We start from the raw sequence: 17,833 nt of genomic DNA on the forward strand, positions 1-17,833 counted from the left end.
GAGTCCCCACTTCCGTGTGCACGCCGTTTCTTCCCACGCTTCTGGCGAGTCGCACACGTTATTCGAGCACACGCCTCGGTGCCGACGTCTCGCATTACCGTGCGCGCATGTCGTTCTTTCGCAACAATTGTGCTTCTCTGTCACACGTTGAGAGCGTGATAAAGTGTAAGAGAAAACGGCCGAGAGTTTTCGCTTTCGTCTGGCGCGACACGTTAGCGTTCGGTGCTAGAGTACGGCTGATAGACACATGAGGCAAAAGAATAACACTTCCACTTCCCTCAAGCCTCTGGTGACAGCTGGGAAACTGCGACATAGTCGTGCCTGTATTGCGAGAAAGCCGGCGTACAATCCTAATATCATAACTTTGTTTTTTCTTGCGTGGCGACGAAGATTTCAGCGCGCGTGTGGCCGGAGATTGTTTTTCCGATATATCACAATGTGTTGAAGGGAGGCTGAAGCTATTCCTCCGATAAACAAATTAATCCCGATTAGAGCCTTGTTCGATTAGCAGAAAAAATAATTGATCGGTTGCCAAGGCTTGTTTGCGTGAACGTGATGCACTGGAAGTTGATACGGTGTGCGCTGTCGCTTTCATAAATATAAGAAATTTTCACTCTGCAAAGAACAAATAAATAGAAAATAAAACGAGCAGTACTAAAAAAAAACATCGGCAAGAAAGGTGATGACATGGACAAGCTCAAAAAACCTTCTTGCAGCGAAGTTTCGTCATAATGCACGGTAGTCAATGCCTCCGTGTTATGACCGGCAAGAAAGGAGATGACATGGACAAGCTCAGAAAACATTCTTGTAGCGAAGTTTCATCATACTGCTCGGTAGTCAATGCCTCCGTTTTATGACCGCTAAATTTTGTACGAGTATTTCATATCACACAACTAGTGCTGTGTGCCTATTGTGTTGGCCGTGTGCAATATATGTATTATTATCCACGAACTTTATGTAGCATATTGCTTTGCAAGGGTCTCTGTGGGTCCGTCAAGCTGTTTCTACGGAGCTCAAGAGACAATCCAAGATGCTTTGCGGTGAATAAAGAATTGAGTTGTCCTCGGTCGCTTTCAGCCCCGCGGAGAAGGTCGTCATGGTCGTGCTGGCCGTGGTGTTCTTTCTCTGGTCGACCAGGAAGGCCGTCTTCTTCAAGGGCTGGGCGAAATGGTTGCACATGAGGTAGGCTTCCTTTTCGGCTGTGCGAAGTTGGGGCTGTAGTAGGCTTTGCGTCCGACATGTCAACCAACGCTGACAACGAAACGAGAGAGACGAACGGCACACCAGTGCTGACGGTCAACTGTGAACTGTATGCTGAATCGTGCGACATTCTTATACGTAACGTGAAAAGAACGCGGAGTGATTTAAGAAAACCTCATACTGATTGAAAAGAAAAAAAAACGCAATTTTCACAGGCACGTTATCTCAGTTTCTTCGCCGGTCGGCTATGGCAACCCTTTTTTGCTTAGAGGATGACTCCGGCTAGCAGACATCCGAAATTTAGCAACGATTGCTTACTTTTTTGATGGCTAGATATCGCTAGTTATCTCTAAGTAATCAACTTAGAGCATAAGTCACAATTGCAGAACCGAAGCCACTCTGTGCTCAAAGCTTGCAATAAAATTTCAGCGCAGGAGGACGGCGACAATGACAAGAAGGGGCGTGGTCGACTGCGTGCTCACTTGGCAGATTCTTTGTCCACTTGATAGAAATCTGGAGATTAGCGCCAGTTTTGATTCACTGCACCCCCAAAGGTGCCGATAAATGCATCGATGGTTAATGTATAGTTTTCCTACAATGCCTTGCTTGTGCACTGCCACACAGATCTTCGTATACATAGAACAGAAAGAATGTCGTCACAGGCACCACCGCTTTTCTCCCAGAATTCGAAAACGGTCTTAAGTCTCTGCCTTCCTCGCGGGTATAGACATGTGCCTTGAATACTGACTGCTACGCTAAAGGCAAAATATTTAGGAGATTAATTAGTACATAATTACTTTGTTAAGCGCAAAACAACGGACACAAGAAAGACGACAGCACAAGGCGCTGCAATTAGTGCAGTTTAGGCAGTTAGGTAAACAGCGTTTCTAGCGCATTTACCGATATAGCAGCTTCTAATAAGGCATAAGAGTGTGAAGATGGGCTAGCTTGTTGAGCAACGCTACGACAAGAACAGCGCTGTAACAGAACCAATAAAGAAAAAGAAACAACAAAGGCTCTATTATATTAACTTCTAGTGGGCGTTTGCGTTGTTTTATATTTCATTGGTCCTGTTGCTGCGCTGTTTTTCTCGGAGTGTAGTAAGGCATTATAAAAACGTTATCTCCAAAGCACAGCCTTCGAGGAAATTGCGCCCTCGTTTTAATAACCTGGTGCCCAATAAAGTAAAACTATTCCAATATGATTTTATTCCAATCTCCTGATGTTAAATTTGCGTAACCGCCAACGCAAGCGTCGGGCGGTGACCCACAGGTTGTCTGATGAGACCAATCAAACGCTCTCCTCATTTATAGGAGGTCACTTTTGTTTGCTTTAAGAACGAATAACATTGCCTGCACTGAGCGGCTTGTCTTATCTAATTGGCTGGCAAGAGGCGAGGAGCACGCTCAAGTGGAGAGGGATCCGATCGCACCGAGCCAGTACACTGAAAATAGATAACCGGATGAAGAGGGTGGCGCCGGCGTCTGCGATTGATCCACTTATTTAGCTTGCGGTGGCTGCTCGGAAATCGCGGTGGCATGCAACGGAAGCTTAAGAATGAAGCTAAAACTGATCCTCAGCAAAGAAGAGTTGGCAGAGCGAGGTCGATAACGTGCCGAAAGTGCTCTAAAACGCTGCACGGCCAAGCAAAGAGCTTTATTGTACGCAAACAAACCCATGTTCTCCGGGAGGTGCGAGTAGCCAGTGCCTGAGCGATCGGCGGCAGCCATCTTTAGTTCCTTTTGGGATGGGGCAGCCTGGGGCTATTTAGAAAAAAAATTCTGTTTTGTTCGGCATATTAATGCATCTTGAAAACGTACACGTCCCTTTGATGCGGTGAGTTTTCGCGGTTTTGTGACGTCGCGTGACAGACAGGTGAAGCGGGTGCAGCCCTAAACGTTTTCACCAATAGCCGAGGTCAAATGGCGAAGAGGCGTCGAATGAGAAATGACGATTTTTTTTTTGTTCGGTCTAATCATGTATATATAATCAGTGTATACACGTCAAATCGGCTGGGGAGCTGTCGCCGTTTTCGTGACGTCGCGTGACAGACAGGCGAAGTGAGGGTGGTCCAAAAAAGCTTTTGACCAATCGCGGAGGGCTGATTGCAGAATTGGAATAGAAAAGTTTGGAATAGCCTTCCGTTATAGCGAACCTGGCTTCTGGTTTCACCTTCGCGTGATCTGGTGTCATGGGTTCATAACCCGAATACCGCAGGGTTCTTGTGTTTGTGCGGTACGCAGCGCGGTGGACGACACATCGGTGGCATTCATGGCGGTGGCGGTGCTGTTCGCGGTGCCCATGTCCCGCGACAACCTGGAGAAGCGCATCCTCTCGTGGAGCGTGGTTAAGCACAAGATGGCCTGGGGCATGCTGCTCACCTTCGGCGGTGGACTCGCCCTCGGAGTAGCTAGCGAGGTGGGTACTTGGCCACGGAAGGCCGTGTATTCGAAACCCTCTGCCGCCGCTTACCCGCCGGTAAAAATAGGCTCACGCGTCCCTAACCCGCCAAAGTGGCTCAGTGACTATAGCGTTGCGCTTCTGAACAAAAAAGTGCGTATTCTATTTCCTGCTACGGTGGCAGCTTTTTGCGGTTCCAGGCAGATGATTCTTCAAAACGACTTCGTCGCATAGAAATCGCTCCGCTGGAACCTCCACTGTTCGCAATTTGAAACTTCCACTGTTCGGTCATTGAAACTCGGCAGTTTTTTTTCTTCTCTTAATTTGGTGATTGAAGAATGAGGATTCTGTCGGGGGTGTAGCTCATATGGCAGAGCACGCGAGAGATACTGGGATCGATACCCAGCCCCTCTAGTGCTTTTTCTCGTTTTTCTTTTTACATTTTGCGACACAAGATTAAACAAACGCCGCACGCGAGGAAAAGCAGCTGCTACAGGGGAACCGGTATTCTGTCCCTGTAGCGTCGCTCGCTTTCCGGCAGGATCCGCGAGTGATTACTCCTTGAAAGGTATGTCTAGGCTTGGCACTTCCGTCGGAGGTGTAGCACAGAGGATTCCACTTCCGGCCACCGCAATGAACGGTCGCGGAATGTCTTGCTCCTCAGGAGCGGTTACAGCGGCCCTTGGCCGTGGTTCCGGGTCAACGGAAAAGCCTTCACCGGACTACCAAATGGTTCTGTCCACAACTGCCTTTGGGTGCTAGTGTTTTGAACACTATTTTTATCCACGGTGAAGTTAAGGTGTGGCCTCACCGTGTAGAGCACTTCAGACACGCGCTTTTAAGACTGATGCTGCTACCGGAAGTGGTGGCCCTCGGGGCTTATCAGATGAATCATGTGTGGGCCGTAACTTTTGCGAACGAGGCGGCAAGAAAAAAAAAAGATACTCGACACTGAAGCATTTCTTGTGAAGGAACACCGATGCGTGGCCATTGACCTGTGAAACCGGTGCGTCAGGCTGAAGCTCTTCTGGCTGCTGCACGGTGGCCCTGACGAAGACGTCCGAACAGCGTTGGCACCGTTCGGAAGAGTGACCGAAGTGACGAGGGAGAAGTGGAAGGTACAGGGCTGCAACGACAAAGGAACCACGACACGGTCAGTGGTCCTGAAACTCAAGCCCGGAATGACAGCGGACGACCTACCACATCAGCTTCGGATTGCGGAAGACCTGCCTCTCGTTATTGTCCCGGGCAGAGCACCCCTCTGCCCCTGTGCCGTGGCACCGGACACGTATAACGAGAATGACGGGTGACACTCTGTGGGCTGTGGCGCCGCTTCGTCCACGACGAGACCCAGTGCGTGAGAACGTACGCCAACGTTGCTGGCCCAAGCAGGAGCGAAGACTCATCGGAGCCCCTTTTGGGTCAAGAGGATGCAGAGGAGGCCGCTAAGGAAGCAGTTGAAGGTGCGGATACTCAGTCTGCACCTCTGGAAATGAAGACTGAAAAGTTGAATCTGAAGGGAACTGATAAGGGCAATTTGCCGGATTCTGCGCCTCTAGTTGCGAAGGTTCAAGTGAAGGAAAGTCGTGTTGGGTCAACGGGCGCGTCTTCAAATATAAAGCCTCATCCGACCACCGCGGTTGACGATCAGCATCAGCGATAACATGGACGTAACCACAGCCGAGACACCGACGGCGCGGGTACCATACAGGATACTAAACTCAGACAGGCCAACGGTCGATGTTGAAGGTCAAACCCAACGTGCCGCCATACAGACGGCCGTCACACGCGCCGCCTCCGCCTTAGCGGAGGTAGTGTCCCGGAAACAACTTCCAACACCCGATCTTTGATCGGGAATGAGCCTGCGAGGACGTGGCTTTGCAGGCGTCGCTTCGAAAAAGAGGGCCATGTTCACCTAGCATCACCGCATACTAGAGTCCGTATGTTTCCTATGAAATCTTGCGTAGGGGTGTACCCTAATTATGACTCAAGCAATGACAAACACTAATAACCTCACCAGTCCGCTTCGTTTGGCGACATTAAACGTCAGAGGGTTGTCGCAGAGGCGAAGACGATGTCAGATAAGTCGCATGTTAATACATACGAAAAGACATTGATTTGCTGGCAGTCTACGAAACAAAAATTAAATCTGAAGCAAAAATGGCTCGATTGGTTGAAATTTTCAGAAATAAGTACAACGTATGCGTTTGCCACACGAGTGGTACTTCTGGTGGCTGCCTTTTGTTTATTAGAAACAATACTGGGATAACAGCTCAACAAGTTAATTAATGTGAGGGGGGGGGGGGCGTTCGCTTGTTTGTGATTTTTATTTTTCTGGAATGGTTTGGCGGATGGTTCGTGTATACGCTCTTAATGATGCTCGCGAACGTGAACAATTTTTTTGTTTATCTGAGATATATCTTGGGGTGTGAAAGACACGTTCCAATGGTTGGCGACTTTAATTGTGTGTGCCGGCCGAAAGATCGATCGAAAGGCCACTGAGCCAAGATAAAAGCGCTACAATGTCGTGTGAAGTTGATCTTGAGGATGTTGGAAGTGTTCTTGGTTCCGACAGTGATGTACAATATACGCATTTTCAAGAAAACAGCCACTCGAGGTTAGACCGTATCTATGTTTCTTTTCAATGAATTCCGCTACTTTCGAACTACGGTGTAGAATGCATCAGTTTCAGTGACCACTGCTTGGTAATGGTTACGATAGGTACGAAAAGGAAAGAGCAAAAATTTAATTGGCACTTATGGAAACTTAATGACAATCTTCTGCAGGATGAAGTGTTTCTTAAAAGAATAAAAGAGAAATTAGACAGTGTTCTCCTTGGGGATGCAAAAATTGTTGTCGAAGCTTCTGTTCAAAACAGAAGCGAAAACATTTGCTTTTGAGAGAGCATGCGTGCTGCGGCATAAACAAAAGCAAGAGGAAAAGCAACTGCAATGAACGTTACCATAGCTGTTAAACATGGAAAGTGGCGCGGCTGGTACATTTGCAAATGATATCAAAGAACTTAAAACGAAACTTGAAGTGATTGATGCAGAGAGATATCGCGGCGCAGTTTTAAGAGCACGTGCGGAACGTGTATGGTTGGGTGAAACGCCTATTAAGCGAGCTTTAAGCGAAGAGAAGAGACACGCTTTGACAAAGGAAATAAAAGAAATCGTTTATCAAGGACAGCTTACAAATGACGGCGAAATGATAGAACGTGCGTTCGTGGACTACTATAGCACGCTGCTAAGCAAGAAAAAGCGATATCTCGGCGTTTAAGAGCAAATTTTTATCTCTGATGCCGAAAATTGGTGGCGAACTTAAGGAACCTCATGAGAGGCAAATTTCTCTAGCAGAAATTGAAAAGGCTATAGATGATCTTAGAGCAAGGAAATCGCCTGGACCGGACGGACTTGGAGCACCTACGTCGGGGGTGTAGCTCAGATGGTAGAGCGCTCGCTTAGCATGCGAGAGGTACTGGGATCGATACCCAGCACCTCCACTTTTTTTCTTTTTTTTTTCTTTTTGCATTTCGTGGCACAAGATTGAACAGACGCCGTACGCGAGGGAAGGTAGCTGCTACAGGGGAACCGGTATTCTGTCCCTGCAGTGGCGCTTGCTTTCCGGCAGGATCCGCGTGTCATTACTCTTTGGAAGGTGTGTCTAGGTTTGGCACCGCCGTCGGGGGTGTAGCTCAGCCCATTCTGCTTCCGGCTCCCGAGCTGAACGGATCGCGGGATCATGAGCTCCAGTGGAGCGGCTTATGCGGCTGTTAGCCGCGGCAACAGGCTTTCGACATCGGAAGATAAGGACTACCAGATTATTTTGCCTCGTCTACCTACAGGACGCATCGTGTTAAACACAGTTTTTTTGCACGGCGACACTCGTGTTCGCCCGTTTCGCGTAGAGGATTTTCGGGACGCGCTTCAAGCTCTTGGTATGCTCTCTGGCGTCGTCGCCCTTGGAGCGTACCAAATCAACCACGTATGGGCTGTGACGATGAAGACAGCCGAGATGGCCCAAAAGCTGGCTGCACTGAAGGAGCTTCAGGTCAAGGGGCGTCGCTGCCTGGTCATCGACCCTAAAGAACAGCAGGTGAAGCTTCGTCTTCACTGGCTTCTTCATGGTGTGGATGATGAAGACGTAAAGACTGCGCTGGCTTCCTTTGGCAAAGTCACGGAAGTAACCCGGGAGCGCTGGCGGGTGGATGGCGTTTCCGACAAGGGCTCGACGACCCGAGCTGTGCTGCTGCAGCTGAAGGCTGGACTGAAAGTCGACGACCTGCCCCACCAGATCCGCGTCGCCGGCGAGCTTGCGCTGGTCGTAGCCCCAGGTCGCCCCATGCAGTGCCTGCGCTGCCGGGGCTCTGGTCACGTTCGTCGAGAATGTAAGGTTCCCCGTTGCTCCCGGTGCAGGCTTTTCGGACACAACGACACGGACTGTGTACGTTCATACGCAGCAGCCGCGGGGTCGGCGGAGAGCGAGCCGTTGACATCAGACCACATGATGGACGTGACCGAGGCCGAGGATGCGGCCAAGGGAGCTGGAAGCGGCAATGCGGTGGCAGAAGCGAGCGGGACGACGACGCCGACTAAAGGAGGACCGAATAATGTCCCTCCTCCCGACGAGCCAGAAACCGCACTAATCAGCGTCAGGGTGACCCAGACAGAAAATGAGAGCCGCCAGCCGGCTACAGATACTACGGAGGCAGCGGAAAACGACAACGCGACCCCTGCTAGCGCCCGCGTCGAAAGCGTCTCGGCACCGGTGAAGAGGTCCCTGCAGCAGGAGGAGAAAGTGGACGGAAAGGCCAGCGGTGACTCCGAGGCGCCGCCAGCTAAGACGCTACCCGGCAGGCGCTCCACCCTCAAGCCTAAGCCTAACCTGGAGGCTGACCGTAGGCTCACCCCGAAGCCGACCAAAGACGAACTCGGACGACGGCCACCGGATGGCCACGGAGGCGTCTAGCGGTCAGCTAGACGTTAAGGTGAGCACCATGCTCCGGGCCTTCTCCCCTCCCGTTTAAATCAGTAATGGCTACCAACCCGTCGCTTAGCCTCGGCACGCTAAACGTTCGAGGTCTGGCCGCCAAAAGGAAACAGAGTCAGGTGTATCGACTGCTAGTGGACCACGACCTCGACGTTTTAGCAGTGCAAGAAACCAAGGTAGACGGCGAGGAGGAGACCGGGAGCATGGTGCAAAGGTTCACGTACAACTACTATACGGTAGTGAGCCACGCCTTAGGGACTTCGGCGGGGTGTGTCTTGTTCGTGAGGAAGCTTCCAGGCCTGGTTATAGACGGTTACTTCTCGTGCTCTTCCGGTCGACTTGTCGTTTGTGATTTCAGCTATTGCGATGTCCAATGGCGCGTGCTGTGCATTTATGCGCCTAATACGGTGCAAGAAAGGGTAAATTTCTTTTTGAACTTGAGGCACCACTTGTCTGTGCACAAAACGATAGCCTGTGTTGGGGACTTCAATTGTGTATTGAACATCGAAGACAGGTCTACGCGACGCGTAATTTACGACAAAAGCAGCGATATCATGGCGCAGATCATACATGAATTTGAATTAGAGGATATCGCTCAGTGTTTCGGGGCTGACCGAGAAGTGAAGTACACCCACTTCCAGGGAACAAGTCATGCACGATTAGACCGTATCTACCTGTCATATCATTTAGTAGAAAAATGCCAGTGCTATGCAGTTACTGCCGTATCCTTTTCTGACCACTGCCTGGTAAAATGCAGGGTGGGCCGCAAAAAAGAACGAAACGAATTCGTCTGGGAACTGTGGAAAATGAATGCTGAGCTTCTACGGGACGATACTTTTAACGAGACGGTAGTGAATGCTCTGAATTCTTTTGGAAAAGACAGTTCTATGAAATTGGGCGAGGAATGGGAGCTGTCGAAACAAACTATTAAAATCAAGGCAATTGAAAGAAGTAGCGTACTACGATATGAAGAGAAGGCAAGAGAAAGGGATTTAAAAACATTACTGGAAAAATTCGTGACGCTCGAATGCATGCAACCCGGAGCTTATCAAGAAGATATGCGTGCTATTAAGAAAAAGCTCGAGGTTTTCGATGAAGAGCGTTATCGAGGTGCGCTCGTGCGCGCGAGAGCAGAAAGACTAGCATGCGGGGAAATGCCTTCGAAAAGAGCACTGGGATTAGAAAAAAAGCACTCCAGACGCAAACAGATTGAGGCCATCGAATATAACGGGCTGGTAGTAACTGATACGAAGAATATAGGGCGTGCCTTCTTTGAACATTTCCAAAAGCTTTTCGCATTCAGGCCCGTCAACATGCAAAGTTTCAAGGACTTATTTTTGCAGCGAATGCCACAGCTGTCGAGTGACGTTAAAGAAACGTTGGAAGGACAAATAACTGAACAGGAAGTGATAAAGGCCATCGAAGACCTGAACCCTGGCAAGTCACCAGGTCCAGACGGTCTTTGTGCCGCTTGGTACAAATCGTTCAAAAGCCACCTAGCTCCTATCTTGACCGCAATTTTCAATGAAGCATACCAAATGAAAATATTTCCACCATCTTTCGGCCAGTCCCATACAGTACTAATACCTAAAACAGAAGAGACCGAGAAGCTCAAGCAACTTTCCTCCTATAGACCCATAGCGCTTACTAACTGTGACTACAAAATACTGATGAAGGTGCTGGCACGGCGTATGCAGTCAGTCATTAAGGAAGTAGTCGGCCCACACCAAACGTGTGGCATTCGCGGAAGAACAATCTTCACTAACATTCACAAGTTGAAGTGTGTGCTGGAGTGTTGTGATGCCATGTGTGATGCAGTAGCGATCCTCCAGCTTGACTTGGAGAAAGCGTTTGATTGCGTTTCTCACGAGATATTGCTCACCATCCTTGAACATGTTAATTTTGGCCACATAATCACTGAGGGGGTGACCATGGCGTACCGGAGTTGCTATACGAGACTTATAATTAATCAAAGGCTGGGGGCCCCCATTAACGTGAAGCGCTCCGTTCGCCAGGGTTGTCCACTCAGCCCACTCCTGTTTTGTGTTTACATAGAAACGCTATGTCAGGCCATCATTGAAAATGAATACATTAAGGGATTTTGCCTCCAAGCAGCAGAGGTGAAGTTATTGGCATATGCTGACGATGTGGCCGTATGTTGTAAAGATACGCAAAGTGTATTGAACGCTGTGAGTATCGTCAGACTGTTTGGTAATGCCACTAATAGCTTCGTGAACTGGCAGAAATGTTTGGGGTTTTGGCACGGGGGATGGGCGTCCACCCCAGACCACTTTTCGAACGTCACCTGGGTCACGACGCCAGTTAAGTACCTTGGCGCACCCCTTGATGCCTACAAGGACAGTAGCGAGTACTGGAAGGAGCGGACAAAAGAAATAAAAGAAAAAGCCGACCGATGGAACGCCGGTCACCTGTCAATGTTCGCGAAAGCAACAGCGTGCAACATGTTTCTCGTAACAAAGATCTGGTACGTAATGCAGGTCCTACAGTGCTCTCGGATTAATGTGCAGAAACTGCACCGCGTGTTCGCTGTTTTCGTGTGGGCATCGAGCTGGGAGCGATGTAGCCGAGATAATCTCTTTCGGCGCGTGAAGGATGGTGGTCTGGGGTTGGCGCACCTCTTCTTGCGTCAACTAGTAAACAGGTTCTTCTTTTTTCGAGACACAAATGACCCATTTCTACGCACCGCTATCCAAATGAGGTTGTCAAGATCACTTCCCGAATTCGTTGTAGGCACCGAAATAATGCCAGGACCAGTTCGTGGTTTCTTTAGGGAAATAATTCAGAGTGTTTCCTTTTTGCGTGTTCGTTTTTCTAGTGCATATTTGTGGAGTGTAAAACGGAAAACGTTATATCGTGATTTATGTGACAGTGTATTGCTGGTACCCATGTACAGAGCCCTGTACAGTGGAGGCCCAGGCCTAGATGTATTGAAAAGGGTGAAGAAGATGCCAGTTCAACCAGCCACTAAATCGTTCTTCTTTAAATTACACACCGGTACTCTACCTGTTAAAATCTTTCTTGAACAACGTGGGTTCTACATGCCATGGGGAACCCACTGCCTTATATGTAAAAAAGCAGAAAGCATAGATCATGTCTTCATCCACTGTTGGGAAGGGGTCTTTTTCTGGGACGTGTTACAAAGGACTCTAAAAAAAGAGCTACCTATAGATCCCCACGGAATCAGGTTTCTGCCAGTATATGACGACGAAGGTTTCCCGTACGACGTCATCATGCTTACGGGCCTCCACTGTTTATGGCGCGCAAGAATGGCGGGCTACCATTGTGACCCGGATGCCCGACCAGCGCGTGTATACTTCCGGGAATGCATGCAACGGTATGTGGAAGTGCAGAAGTTGCAACAGCCTGTTCCTGAGTGGCTGTCGAGGGTTGAACCCCTTACAGCACTAAAGGAATTTTAATCCGACAACGTCGTGCCACAGTAGCGGACGGCAACGAATGTAAATATTACTGTTCTTTGTTCCGTTTGTGTATTCATTCGTTTTTGCTTCTTTGGTCTTTGTTTATATCATTTAAGGAATGTGTGTTGTGGTGACATGTCGAGGATTGGCAATAAAGAAAAAAAAAAAAAAAGGGGGTGTAGCTCAGATGGTAGAGCGCTCGCTTAGCATGCGAGAGGTACTGGGATCGATACCCAGCACCTCCACTTTTTTTCTTTTTGCATTTCGTGGCACAAGATTGAATAGGCGCCGTACGCGAGGGAAGGTAGCTGCTACAGGGGAACCGGTATTCTGTCCCTGCAGTGGCGCTTGCTTTCCGGCAGGATCCGCGTGTCATTACTCTTTGGAAGGTGTGTCTAGGTTTGGCACCGCCGTCGGGGGTGTAGCTCAGATGGTAGAGCGCTCGCTTAGCATGCGAGAGGTACTGGGATCGATACCCAGCACCTCCACTTTTTTTCTTTTTGCATTTCGTGGCACAAGATTGAATAGACGCCGTACGCGAGGGAAGGTAGCTGCTACAGGGGAACCGGTATTCTGTCCCTGCAGTGCGCTTGCTTTCCGGCAGGATCCGCGTGTCATTACTCTTTGGAAGGTGTGTCTAGGCTTGGCACCGCCGTCGGGGGTGTAGCTCAGATGGTAGAGCGCTCGCTTAGCATGCGAGAGGTACTGGGATCGATACCCAGCACCTCCACTTTTTCTTTTTTTTTTCTTTTTGCATTTCGTGGCACAAGATTGAACAGACGCCGTACGCGAGGGAAGGTAGCTGCTACAGGGGAACCGGTATTCTGTCCCTGCAGTGCGCTTGCTTTCCGGCAGGATCCGCGTGTCATTACTCTTTGGAAGGTGTGTCTAGGCTTGGCACCGCCGTCGGGGGTGTAGCTCAGATGGTAGAGCGCTCGCTTAGCATGCGAGAGGTACTGGGATCGATACCCAGCACCTCCACTTTTTCCGTGTTTTTTTCTTTTTGAATTTCGTGGCACAAGATTGAATAGGCGCCGTACGCGAGGGAAGGTAGCTGCTACAGGGGAACCGGTATTCTGTCCCTGCAGTGGCGCTTGCTTTCCGGCAGGATCCGCGTGTCATTACTCTTTGGAAGGTGTGTCTAGGTTTGGCACCGCCGTCGGGGGTGTAGCTCAGATGGTAGAGCGCTCGCTTAGCATGCGAGAGGTACTGGGATCGATACCCAGCACCTCCACTTTTTTTCTTTTTGCATTTCGTGGCACAAGATTGAATAGACGCCGTACGCGAGGGAAGGTAGCTGCTACAGGGGAACCGGTATTCTGTCCCTGCAGTGCGCTTGCTTTCCGGCAGGATCCGCGTGTCATTACTCTTTGGAAGGTGTGTCTAGGCTTGGCACCGCCGTCGGGGGTGTAGCTCAGATGGTAGAGCGCTCGCTTAGCATGCGAGAGGTACTGGGATCGATACCCAGCACCTCCACTTTTTTTCTTTTTACATTTCGTGGCACAAGATTGAACAGACGCCGTACGCGAGGGAAGGTAGCTGCTACAGGGGAACCGGTATTCGGTCCCTGTAGAGGCGCTCGCTTTCTGGCAGCATAAGTTTAACTTTAGTTAGAATGTACGCTGAGTTTTTATTAACTTGTTGGCCTCTTCGTGACCTGTAGTATCAAATGCTCTTCTTATACACACATGCGCCTGCAATGAGACATGGGCGCAATTTTCCCCAACAATCTCTCGTGGTCCTATGTGAATTCCAAGCCTCTAGCTCTGATAAAATGCGCCATGAGTGGACGATTTAAGGTTTTGTCAGCAGATGTGAAAACGGAACTGCTCTAAAGGAGGGCGGCTGACTCACTAGCGCCAATATTTTCTTGTTTGGCGTTGTTCCACACCTAAAGGCGGGTTTTATACCACTGTGAATTGTCGCCGATTGTTAAAAACTACTGCCAATCTCTCTAGTGTTACCACACTAGTTGCTGATACGTTTTTAGCTATAGCGTAAATATTGTACCAGGTAAGTTTTTATCTGCGCGTTATATCGCGTGCGTTTGTAAGCGTTAAATATTGTACCGTTTGTAGTACGTATACCTGGTGCCGTCTCTGAAACACGAGGCTTTCGTAAAGCTGTTTTGACAGGTTTCGGTTGTTAATGTTCAGTCTATTTTGCAGGGAAAATGATGAAGTTTATTTGAATTGCGTTCGTGCGTCGGGCTCCTTCGCGCAGGTCACGCAGCTCTCTTCCGAGTTCGTGGTTCTGATCGAGAGTCTGAACATCCGGACACCGCTACAAATGCAGGTTCTCATCTCCCTTAGCGCCGCCTTGCTCACCGAGTTCACACCCAACGACGCAGCCGCGACCATGCTGCTGCCCGTTGTCATTTCCTTGGTACGTAATACGAAGGATTCCGACAGAACACGGGAAGCAAATGTGTACGAAGGCGGGCCAAGTTGTTTCCCGTCCAACATTGTAACGATTGCGCTTCCTTTTTAATAACGAAGGGATCCGCTATAGCCCGTGTTCACAAGTGCTCCTCGACACCAATGCCATTGGCCCTGACGTGCTGAATAAGGCTGCTCTCGTCAGGTCGCCGAATCTAAGCCTTGGTCAGACCTTGGTCGCTTGGTCAGACCTTGGGTGGTAGACCTGGAAACGCCGAATGCTAATACGTCCTATTCTGCCCCGCAACAGTTCAGTGTGTCTGGTTAGAGAGAGAGAGAGTGTAGTGGTGTCCACCGACTCTTCTCTATATGGTAGCGAAAATAATCTAAGCGCGAAATGGTGCGGCGAAGTTTTTACGGAAATGTACCAAATAGCGCATTTTGACAATCACGTGTGTGTTTGTTTATTTTCGTTTCCACGTTTTGTTCCAGTAGTCTGAAGCTGAGGGGTGTGCGCGTGGGTCATTGCGTTCGATGCCTGATGCCGTTAGCCCACGCAACGTTAATAAGCCGCACTTCGGTACTCGGCCCAGAATACTTCTATAATGCGCAGGATCGAGGAACGCACAAATATGACGCTTAAAGGTGAATAAAAAAGGCCAGCCTTAAAGCTAAGAAAATGAACGTTACACGAACCGAGAACCAATTTTCAAACGCGAAATTTTATTAGCGTGATGGAAAGCCTACTATCGAAAGTGTCTACAGCCGCAAGGGTTCATCCTGGAAATGTCCGAAAAGCTTTAAAGCACAATTTTTCGATCTGCAAAACGTCCTTTATATTTGAGAGAGCGTAGGGTAGGGCATGTTGGTATTCCATAACTGAGGTTTTTTTAGCGCACGAAAAGGGACGAGAGACAGTGGTAAGACGCGGACACAGCGCTACATTTACTCACAGCGCTATATTTACTCTGTCTAGATGCCAACAACAGTGGTAACTGATGTACACGGCGACGGAAACTTAGCCACTTGAAACATGTGCACATCAAGCGGCAAAGTAGTTGTTTCATTAAACTCGCGATTGTGACCTATAAACAGTCACAACAATATTTTATTAATGTAGGGATGTCACGGACATTTTTATCGTTTGCAAACTTTTCTGCCGGTGACAGAAAAGTCACCGCCTTTTCTCCCAAGATTAAGCGGTGTAAAACAGCAGATTCGACGTCTTTTTGGGTCCGCAATTACATCCGGTACATGCAAATAGCAAAAACATAGAATTTCACATATGCGTCTGGTACTCAGAGACAACCGCCACAGCGGCGTGTATTCGAACACCACCTACGTGTCCGACCAGAGGATGACCGCGAAGCTTTGTGACGTCATCGCAGAGATGAGCATCGCCGCCCACAACGAATCAAACATCCGTTGTAACTTACAACCTGTTTCTCATAAAACATTATTGCAGCTTAGATTTAAGTGAGATGTTAACCCTTTATTGACGAGTGTTGCCTACAGGCAACATACCAGAAAATATTTTTTCTTTCCGGGTTTCTGATTGAAGTATTAAAGTATTCTGATTTCTGAAGTATTGAGTACGAAGTTTCTAGCTAAATGTCTTCGAGCAACACTGAATTACAGGCAGCAAGCGTCATTTGTTGGTTTAGAGCTGGAACACTGGACGAGGAAGTAGAAGTTTGGCACGCGACTCACTGTCTTGTGCAAGCAAGGTCAGAGGAGACAGGCCGATGCGACATATGCAGCTGGTCACACATGTGACGTAAAGCAAATGAAATGTGCACCTATGGTTCACATATGATAAGAGCTGTCTATACAAATTGAAAATAAAGCCTTAGGTGGCTTGGGGTGAAGCCCACTTCCAGTTTCTTGCCCTGGGTTTTCCCTCTGTTGCAAAAAAATTTTTGCTATATATTTTTTCTTTTTGCTGATTATACTTATTCTTGATGTGTTTTGCATATTTAGATAGAAGAATAAACTTTTTTCTCGGTATTTATATGTCTCATCATTAAAAGGTAAAGCGGATATTTTGCGACAAGCGAGGACCATTTTAGCAGTAACACTAGCTGCCGACACGTGCAACTCGGAACCAGCGCCTGGCCGCCACGGTGCATTGTGCATGAGACAGCTCGCCATCTGTAAGGCCGCGGATGTGCACCTATCTTCCTTTCTTCTGTAAAATTATGAAAAATCCACAGTGAAGAGATTTCAAACTCATGCGTTCTATGACCCCCAGTGGTTGCTTTTGAAGCGCTGCCCACAAAAGAGGGATATGCGGGTGCCGTCAGCACTGGACAGCCGGCTATACTGAGCACACCGCCCTCACCGGAAAAAGAAACATCGCCTAAATTTGTCCTGCACGCAGAATATCGGCGACTAGAATAAAGCGCTGCATAAACTGTGTGTTTCGCGTAGTCCGACGACTACTGTCAAACCTCTCGCACGAAGGGGGAACTACGATACGAGACGAATTAAGTTTTAACTCGGAATCTGTGTTTCTCCACTGGTTTACTGAGAACATGGCTTTGGTACTCGTGTGCCGTGGATATTAGCCTATATGTCATCGTTGTGTGAAATTACGAGCAATGTTAACCAAAGTGTAATAGGTTAAGCGCCCCCATAACATTTTGTGGTCGGTAGCGGTTGATGACGCGCCGTCCGTTATGGCTTCGAGTTGACCAAGTCGACTGAGGCGGAGGGCGGTGCTGGTTGCACCATGCACTAGTGTGGCCATACGGAAAACTCGCTGTCAGCTGAGTTGCAGACTCCTGTGCGGCGTTACGGTAAAATCGGTGCACTACAGTGGCTGGTTTTGAAGTAGCGTGCGAGCTTACCAGGAGCACTGCTTTGTGAGACGGCGGCGCTCCGCCAATTCATGGCTCTGCTTCCTCGAGCGCGCGCAGCGCCACTTTTCGATACATTTATTTGCGGGTTAGAAGTGCACAGATAAATAGACATAATTTGCAATATTAGGAAAATAAACGTTTTTGCAACTTTTTAGATTTAGCATTTAAAACGAACAAGGGGCCTGAACATTTATTTGGAATTGGACATGATTTTCAAGGTCGTAATAATATGTTTCACCGCGAAGTGTCGCACCACGTCATTTTGAGACATGTTTTGGAGCCAATTTAAAGATGTAACTCCATATTTAATTAATTTAATTATGGGGTTTTACGTGCCAAAACCACTTTCTGATTATGAGGCACGCCGTAGTGGAGGACTCCGGAAATTTCGACTACCTGGGGTTCTTTAACGTGCACCTAACTCTAAGCACACGGGTGTTTTCGCATTTCGCCCCCATCGAAATAACTCCATATTTAAGGGATAAAGTTATGCTCATTCCGGACATTGTGAGTCACATTTTTTCCGTCGGCACGATAATGTCAAGGCACGCTCCGAACAGTTGTC

At 48.6% G+C, this 17,833-nt stretch overlaps 1 protein-coding gene and 7 non-coding genes across 8 annotated transcripts; all 8 read left to right on the forward strand.

Moving 5' to 3' along the window:
• The first annotated feature begins 1,086 nt into the window (after positions 1-1,086).
• Positions 1,087-14,575, forward strand: LOC126531164 (sodium-dependent dicarboxylate transporter SdcS-like). The gene is made up of 3 exons (XM_050178587.2): positions 1,087-1,182; positions 3,444-3,618; positions 14,253-14,575. The coding sequence occupies exons 1-3, from the start codon at positions 1,097-1,099 to the stop codon at positions 14,517-14,519; spliced, it is 528 nt and encodes a 175-aa protein (XP_050034544.2). The 5' UTR covers positions 1,087-1,096; the 3' UTR covers positions 14,520-14,575.
• On the forward strand, positions 7,030-7,102 carry TRNAA-AGC (transfer RNA alanine (anticodon AGC)). The gene has a single exon. It is a non-coding gene; the product is annotated as a tRNA-Ala (tRNA).
• TRNAA-AGC (transfer RNA alanine (anticodon AGC)) lies at positions 12,202-12,274 on the forward strand. The gene has a single exon. It is a non-coding gene; the product is annotated as a tRNA-Ala (tRNA).
• TRNAA-AGC (transfer RNA alanine (anticodon AGC)) lies at positions 12,445-12,517 on the forward strand. The gene has a single exon. It is a non-coding gene; the product is annotated as a tRNA-Ala (tRNA).
• TRNAA-AGC (transfer RNA alanine (anticodon AGC)) lies at positions 12,687-12,759 on the forward strand. The gene has a single exon. It is a non-coding gene; the product is annotated as a tRNA-Ala (tRNA).
• On the forward strand, positions 12,938-13,010 carry TRNAA-AGC (transfer RNA alanine (anticodon AGC)). The gene has a single exon. It is a non-coding gene; the product is annotated as a tRNA-Ala (tRNA).
• Positions 13,191-13,263, forward strand: TRNAA-AGC (transfer RNA alanine (anticodon AGC)). The gene has a single exon. It is a non-coding gene; the product is annotated as a tRNA-Ala (tRNA).
• On the forward strand, positions 13,433-13,505 carry TRNAA-AGC (transfer RNA alanine (anticodon AGC)). The gene has a single exon. It is a non-coding gene; the product is annotated as a tRNA-Ala (tRNA).
• Positions 14,576-17,833: the final 3,258 nt, after the last annotated feature.

This window comes from Dermacentor andersoni, chromosome 5 (assembly GCF_023375885.2).
Source record: "Dermacentor andersoni chromosome 5, qqDerAnde1_hic_scaffold, whole genome shotgun sequence".
NCBI classification, from domain to species: domain Eukaryota; kingdom Metazoa; phylum Arthropoda; class Arachnida; order Ixodida; family Ixodidae; genus Dermacentor; species Dermacentor andersoni.

Coding starts and splice junctions, on each gene's coding strand:
- LOC126531164 (XM_050178587.2), top strand. CDS start 1,097: ATGGTCGTGCTGGCCGTGGTGTTCTTTCTCTGGTCGACCAGGAAGGCC. Junction 1,183..3,443: donor GCGAAATGGTTGCACATGAG/GTAGGCTTCCTT, acceptor TGCGGTACGCAG/CGCGGTGGACGACACATCGG. Junction 3,619..14,252: donor CCCTCGGAGTAGCTAGCGAG/GTGGGTACTTGG, acceptor TCCTTCGCGCAG/GTCACGCAGCTCTCTTCCGA.